General features: G+C 59.0%; 1 protein-coding gene across 1 annotated transcript; it reads left to right on the top strand.

The window, feature by feature from the left end:
* Positions 1-1986: 1986 nt before the first annotated feature.
* SKI (SKI proto-oncogene) lies at positions 1987-7222 on the top strand. Its single transcript, XM_074306509.1, has one exon. The coding sequence runs from the start codon at positions 2068-2070 to the stop codon at positions 3298-3300; it is 1233 nt and encodes a 410-aa protein (XP_074162610.1). The 5' UTR covers positions 1987-2067; the 3' UTR covers positions 3301-7222.
* Positions 7223-7645: the final 423 nt, after the last annotated feature.

Below are 7645 nucleotides of genomic sequence, written 5' to 3'. Positions count from 1 at the left end.
TTTGAAGCAAGGTTGGAAGCCATGCGGAATGTCAACCCCAAGCAGCAAACATTAGGTGCCAACTCTATGCAGGGTCAGGTGGTTGTGTTGTGCACGGCTGCCGCTGCTTGCTGGGAGCCTCCTCCCGCGGGGGTGCTGGGTTAGGGCGGGTTCTGCAGGCCGCTCTCTGATGGGGGCAGGCCTGCTTTGTGCTGTGGGGGGCGTGTGACCCCGCCCTGACTCGGGGCTCTGTGACCAGCTCGGGCTTGCCCTCAGGCTGTGGGCAGCCGCTTGCCGGGTGGCAGGCCGAGGCGCAGGATCTGGACCCGCCGGCCGGCCCGGTTCTGGACTGTGTGCAGTTGTGTGCCGGCTCTCTTTGTGTTACGTGGCCTTGTATCTCCTCGGTTTGTGCTGCACGCGGCGGTGTTGTGGGGCGCGCAGTTGTGTAGTGTCGCCTCTTTGTGTCGCGCGCAGTTGTGTGGTTGTGTGGTGTCGCCTCTTTGTGTTGCACGCGGTTGTGGTTGTGTGGCGTCGCCTCTTTGTGTTGCACGCGGTTGTGGTTGTGTGGTGTCGCCTCTTTGTGTCGCGCGCAGTTGTGTGGTTGTGTGTCCTCGCTTTGTGTGGCACGCGGTTGTGTGGTTGTGTGGCGTCGCCTCTTTGTGTTGCACGCGGTTGTGTGTGAGTTTTTGCCCCGGTTGTGTGTGTATAGCGCCCAGCCCCGGCCACGCGCGCGGGCACGCGCACCCTTACACCCGCACACACCCACGCCCCCGCAGGTGGGCAGGCAGGTAGGCAGGCAGGTCGGAGGCCCGGGGCCGGCTGCGCTTTCCCCGGCTCCGCCCGCAGGCAGCAGCAGCAGCAGGAGCAGCAGCAGCAGCCTAGCAGCAGCACCCGGGGCTGGGCGAGGAGGGAGGGGGAGGAGGGGGGGGAGCTCGAGCCGGGCCCGGCCGGGCGGGCGGGGAGACGGGGAGGGGGGGGCGGCTGTTCCTGGAAGAGCCCAGCCTGGGGAGTTGGTCACATTCTTGGCCCCGATTCAATGACTGAGGCAGACACCAACAAACAGCGCGCGGGCGGGGGAGCAGGGGGCGGGGCGAGCGGCGCGCGGCGGCGGCGGCGGCGGCGGCGGCGGCGGCATGAGCTCAGCGCGAGGCGCTCTCTCAGTCCGAGCCGGAGCGCCGAGGCGAGAGGATGTGTGCTCAGTGCCCGCAGCTCCGCGCCGCCGCCGCCGCCGCCGCCTCCCGCTCGTCCTCCTTCGCCGCCAGCAGCCCCGCCAGCAGCCCCAGCCCCAGCCGCCGCCGCCGCAGCAGCCCCAGCCCCCGCCAGCCCCGCGCCAGCGCGGCGCACTGAGCCCGCCCGGCCGCCCGCCAGCCAGCCAGCCGGCGGCGCAGCCAGCCCGGAGCCGGAGCAGCGGGCGGCGGCCGCGAGGAGGCCCGGGCGGCGCTGAGGCGGCCCGCGAGCGGCGGGGCCGGGGCCCGCGAGCCCGAGGAGCGCTCCGGGCGCAGCTGCGAGCCGCCGGCGGAGGCGGCCAGGCCGGCGGGCCCCGCGCCCGCGCCCGCGCCGGAGATTCGCGCCTCGCGGCCCCGGCCCCGGCCCCGGCCCCGGCCCGGGCCCCCGCCGCGGCGGCCCCGGCGGCCCCGGCCCCTGCCCGCGCGCCCCCCTCCGCGAGCCCCGGCCCCGCGAGCCTTGGCGTTGGCGTTGGCGGCGCGCGCCGGGGCATGCCCCGCGCCTAGAGCCCGGGGGGCGCGCGGGGGGCGCGCGGGGGGCCCCGGCGGCGGCGGCGGCGGCGGGCGGGGCGCGGGGCGCGTGGATGTGGAGGTGGCGCCGGCCCCGGGCGCGCACCAGCGGCGGGACCCTTACCCCCTCCCCGCGGCAGCCTACCCCTACCGCCCGGGAGGGGGCGAGGGCGAAGCCGCCGGGGCCGTGATTTGCCAGCAGCCGCCGGGGCTCGTTCCCCGGGACCCCGGAGCCGGGGTGGGCCGGGGCCGGGGCCGCGGGCGCCGCCGGGGGGCTCGGGCCGGCGGCGGGGGCGGCCGCGGCTTGGGCCGGGAGCGGGAGCGGGCGCGAGCCCCCGAGCCTCCGGAGCGCACCATGGAGACGGTGGGGCCCGGCCGCAGCAGCTTCCAGCCGCACCCGGGGCTGCAAAAGACCCTGGAGCAGTTCCACCTGAGCTCCATGAGCTCCCTGGGCGGCCCGGCCGCCTTCTCGGCGCGCTGGGCGCAGGAGATGTACAAGAAGGAGAGCGCCAAGGAGCCCGGCGGCGCGGCCCCGGGCTCGGAGCAGCAGCCCCCGCAGCCGCCGCAGCCCCCGCAGCCGCTGCAGCCGCAGCAGCAGCAGCCCCCGCCGCCGCCCCCCGTGCTGCACCTGCCCCCCATCCAGCCGCCGCCGCCCGTCATGCCGGGCCCCTTCTTCATGCCCTCGGACCGCTCCACCGAGCGCTGCGAGACCATCCTGGAGGGCGAGACCATCTCGTGCTTCGTGGTGGGCGGCGAGAAGCGCCTGTGCCTGCCGCAGATCCTCAACTCGGTGCTGCGGGACTTCACGCTGCAGCAGATCAACTCGGTGTGCGACGAGCTGCACATCTACTGCTCGCGCTGCACCGCCGACCAGCTGGAGATCCTCAAAGTCATGGGCATCCTGCCCTTCTCGGCGCCCTCGTGCGGGCTCATCACCAAGACGGACGCCGAGCGCCTCTGCAACGCCCTGCTCTACGGCGGCGCCTACCCGCCGCACTGCAAGAAGGAGTTCGCCAGCGCCCTGGAGCTCGAGCTCACCGAGAAGAGCTTCAGGGTGTACCACGAGTGCTTCGGCAAGTGCAAGGGGCTGCTCGTGCCCGAGCTCTACGTGAACCCCAGCGCCGCCTGCATCCAGTGCCTGGACTGCCGCCTCATGTACCCCCCGCACAAGTTCGTGGTGCACTCGCACAAGGCCCTGGAGAACAGGACGTGCCACTGGGGCTTCGACTCGGCCAACTGGAGGGCCTATATCCTCCTGAGCCAGGACTACACTGGCAAAGAGGAGAAAGCCAGGCTGGGCCAGTGCTTGGACGACGTGAAGGAGAAGTTCGACTATGGCAACAAATACAAGAGGAAAGCGCCCAGGGTTAGTGTGTCCGATTGTCGTCCCCTGCCCCTCCCCCTCCGTCCCGCGGTCACCCCCCCCCCCCACCTGCCGGGGAGCGCTCCTCAGTGCGGAGCGGAGTCGAGTCCGAGCGGGACCGGGGCCCCCACGGGGATGCTCTCGCACGAGCCGCCGGGTAAAGTCCCACCCAGAATCCCCCGGCTTCATCCTCATTGTGTGGAGCCTCCCGGCCCCTCAATTTGAGGGGCTGGATTTCGGATCACTTTTAAGACCGCCCCCCCCCTCCCATGTTAGAACCCATAGGGATCTAGGAAGGATGTGGATTGTTAAGTATTAAATCCTCAGCCTTGGGTGGGAAACTCGATTCTTAAGCCACATTAGCTACTCCCGGGATCTTCTTCCCGCTACTCCCCCCCCCCCCCCACTTGGTGGTCAGTTTATTAAAATTCTGTAGCCTTGTGTGGATAAAATGCAAAATGCATTCAATGTAAATGCTTTCCCAGGTTACTTAGCAATTGCACAGATAAACAGTGGTGGGCAAGAGGACCTCTCCGTAGACTTATAAATTTAAAACACACACATCTGATCACAAACAGTGCAAAATTAACATCAGTCGGCAGTTGTTAAATCGGGAGGTAGGGAAGGTGGAAGAAACTGTATATTCTTAGCGCCCCCTCCCCCCCAGTGATTGACTTTTAGCCGGGGGCTTTTTTGCCATATTAGATTTGAGGTAAATAAGCGAAGGTGGGATGGGGCTGAGGGGAAGAGCAGTTAGTTATCCTCTGTCTCCAGATGGCTGAGGCCCCGGGAATCCGGGGGCTTCTTTCCCCAGGCTCACTCTCTAATCCTTCCTTTTCAAAGACAGAGAAAGTGCAAGTAAGGCAGGTGTTGTGTCCAGGGTTGCCCAGGAGTCGGAGGCAAAGCCAGACTTCCAGACTCCTGACTCCAGTCCTGGCCTGAGAGTCTGCCGGGCCTGTCTGCCAGTGTGTGGATCCCAGCATTCCCTCCCTGTGTGGGGAGAGAGATCTGTTTGGCACCTGGCAGCGGGCCTAATCAGTGGGCACCCAAGCCATCGGCTCCAGGAGCTCCCGAGCCCCATCAGAATGTCTGAATAACCGACGGGCCTGCCATTTGTTTTGAACTCCAAGTATTTCATTCCCTCCCTCCCTTTCTCTCTGCACTAGAGAAAAGAGTGATACTGAAAGCCCTCTGGACAATACAGCTCTGTTGTTTGCCGAGGGTTGGAGTATTTGTGTGATCCTGCAGGAGTCTTGGATTGTGGCAGATCTGGAGACCCATTAGACACTTAGACTATTCACTGAGATTCTCATTAACTTTTCAATGCACCCTTCACACTCCCTCCCCACCCCTCAAGTATTTGTAACTTTTCTTTTAAGGATCCAGGCTTATTAAATTGCACATAGAAAATGCTGCATTTGCGCTCAGCTATTCTTGGGAGGCCTAATTAATTCAGCTATTGCATCAAACTTTTTTTTTTTTTTCTTCTTCTTCTAAATCTGTGAATAGATTCTCCACCCCAGTTTCCCTGGGAGTTCCTCCAGTTTGAGTGTCAGAACCATTGTAGGAGGGCTGCTGTAATGAGGCAAATTATCTCTTCTAGTTGGAGGTGGATGTGTTTTTAATGGTTTGTCTATCCTTAGCTAATCAGGCACTTACTCCGGTGGCAGGTTTCGATTGACCTGTGTCTACGTGGCCCTGTATTTGGGGAGGAGGTGGGACGCCGAACGGGAGCTCGGGGAGGGGGAGTGGAGGGATTGCGGTGGGAAACCTGTTTGTGGGGGAAGTTGTGTAGCTGAAACTCCAGCTCGATTGTTGCTTTGTGAAGAGGGCTAACTTTCCCAGAGGGACTTGGCTGCAGTGGCTTGGGCGTTCAGATGGCTCCGTGTAAACATTTCCTGCCCCGGTGTTGGGGGGGGCCTCCAAGTCAGCCCCCCTTTTGAAGCTCCCTTTCCCCATGGGCGATCAATAAGTCGGAGCTGTGTGTTGTGGCAGTTTGCAGATAATTGTGGATCTATTCAAATGGGCTCTCGTGCTGTTAGAATACTGCCGGAGGCAAATAACACTGGAATAATTTTTAGGTCATGGAGCCCACGGCTGCTAGAAAGGAGGCTCTTTTGTGAGAAGAGGGTGTGTGAGATTTTTGCATACTTGGCTGAGTGTGGGCTTGTCTGTATGTTTGTGGGGTTTCTCTTTTACTTGGGTCGGTTTGGTCTCGGATTGTGGTGTGGGGACTTTGGGTCCCAAGCAGGACTGGCTTGCTAAAAGCCACATATTTCTGGAGGTTGGGCTCCAGGGAGCCCGGGCTGCGGGCTGCGGGCTGTTTGGGGCCCGTTTCTGGTGAGCCAGCGAGCAACATGCCCCTACCTGCTCTGGAGACGCCCTCCAGCCTCCTCAGGGCGGAATAAGAGCCCCTCTGAAGGCCACACGGGGAAGTCGAGTCTCCATTACAAGGCGAGGTAGCGGAAGCAGGGTGGGCCCACGAGGGGATCTTCCATCAGAAACCAGTGGAGGATCTTTTCCTCACTGATTTATTTCTCCCCTCCTGGCTCTCCACTTCTTCCCCAACTTCCTCTTGCACAAGATAAGTTTGCTTTTTTCCCCTGAGTTGGGAATCTTTGCAAGGTGGGGGAAGGGAGAGCCCGGGATAGTGGGGAGAGGCCACGTTTTGTAGAAAGGCAGGGCCGGCTTTAAAGTTAAACTCTTACACGAGGGGGTCCTGATCCTGGGTTGTTACAGAGCCTTCCTCTCTCTGAGGAGCCTCAGTTTCCTCCCCTGAAGAATGGGGGGGGGGGGTAATTAATGCCTTTAGTATTAAACTTCACAAGATTCTTGTGAATGAGATTATATAGGTAAAGCCAAAAATGAAAAAAAAAAAAAGTCGTGTATAAATAAATGCCTGCTTTGATTCTTTTCCCTCTCAGTTTCCCAGCCTCCTCTCTTCAGCTTTGCCTGGTTTTTCCTCAGTGTCCTCTGTTCTTGTAGGCCCAGGCCCTGCCCTGCCCGGCCCTGCCCTGGTTTCCTCTGAATATTGATGTTTCTCTCTCTGCCCGCCCCTTTCCTCTTCCTCCACCACAAGCTTTTCCTCTCACTGGGTTTGGGCACCACAATTTGAAGCCTGGGAGTAGCAGGGTCCCACCCAGCAGGACTACTTCTGGCTCAGTCTCCTGGCCCCCCCTCCCCCTCCAAGGCCTCAAGAGCCATTTTGGTGGGAGACAGATTCCGGCTGAGCCCCAGGGAGCCCTAACTCTTGGACTCCCGTGGCGAGCTCCCTGGGTGCTGGGTGACCCAGAGCCCCGGCTCCTTTCTGGCAGCTGTCGCTCTGAGCAGACCCACTTGTCTTTTGTTGGCTTATTTTATTCGACTGCTCTGTCTTTATTTCCTTTTCTCCCTTTACTGTTTTATATATTTATTTTTTAAAGGATTTTATATCACTGAGAGGAAAAGAAAGGAAACAATGTGTTGCAAATGTATCAGCCTGTTAGAGAACTTTCAGTGTGACTTTTATCATTGACCTCACGATCAACAAACATTTATTAACCACCTACGAGGTTTACTCATTTCTTGGAAATAGGAGTCAATCGAAAGTGCATTCGAGACATTTATTTATTGGCCTGGGAGCACCCCTAGGGGTCATCCCAGTAGAAAGCTGCCATCTTTTCCACCCCAGCCCCCCTGACCAAATTGTGTGGCTGCCGGGGCCTGGGCAGAAGCAGCTTTTGTTTGGGCCAGGTGTGAGTGCTGAATCCCATCAGGGGAGCTCTTGTGAAGGTGGGGGCATTTCTCTGTGAGGTCCTGCAATGATAAAGAAAGGGGGCAGGGACCCTCCTTTTAACCAGTGGGGGAAGCTGGAGCTCCCCTCTGTCAGCTGGTGCCACAGTTCACAGCCCCAAAACCATGCTTTGGAAATATTGAAAGGAAGTAGAAGCAAAAATCAGCAGTTTCTTTTCTTTTCTTTTCTTTTCTTTTCTTTTCTTTTCTTTTCTTTTCTTTCTTTCTTTCTTTCTTTCTTTCTTTCTTTCTTTCTTTCTTTCTTTCTTTCTTTCTTTCTTTCTTCTTTCCTTCCTTCCTTCCTTCCTTCCTTCCTTCCTTCCTTCCTTCCTTCCTTCCTTCCTTCCTTCCTTCCTTCCTTCCTTCCTTCCTTCCTTCCTTCCTTCCTTCCTTCCTTCCTTCCTTCCTTCCTTCCTTCCTTCCTTCCTTTCTTTCTTTCTTTCTTTCTTTCTTTCTTTCTTTCTTTCTTTCTTTCTTTCTTTCTTTCTTTCTTTCCTCCCTTTCTCCCTCCTCCCTCCCTCCTTCCTTCCTTTCTTTCCTCCCTCCCTCCTTTCTTTCTTTTCTTCCTTCTTTCTTTCCTCTTTCTTTCTTTTTTATTTCTTTCTCCTTCCTTCCTTTTTCTTTCCTTTCCTGTCCTTTTCTTCTTTCTTCCTTCCTTCCTTCCTTCCTTTCTTTCTTTCTTTTCTTTCTTTCTTTCTTTCTTTCTTTCTTTCTTTCTTTCTTTCTTTCTTTCTTTCTTTCTTTCTTTCTTTCTTTCTTTCTTTCTTTCTTTCTTTCTTCCTTCCTTCCTTCCTTCCTT

Source organism: Sminthopsis crassicaudata, chromosome 3, assembly GCF_048593235.1.
Source record: "Sminthopsis crassicaudata isolate SCR6 chromosome 3, ASM4859323v1, whole genome shotgun sequence".
In the NCBI taxonomy this organism is placed as follows: Eukaryota; Metazoa; Chordata; class Mammalia; order Dasyuromorphia; family Dasyuridae; genus Sminthopsis; species Sminthopsis crassicaudata.
The sequence above is the reverse complement of the archived record's forward strand: the minus strand, read 5'-3'. Positions and strand labels throughout refer to the sequence as shown.

Excerpts from the sequence above, each read along its gene's own strand:
- SKI (XM_074306509.1), top strand. The coding sequence starts at position 2,068 with ATGGAGACGGTGGGGCCCGGCCGCAGCAGCTTCCAGCCGCACCCGGGG.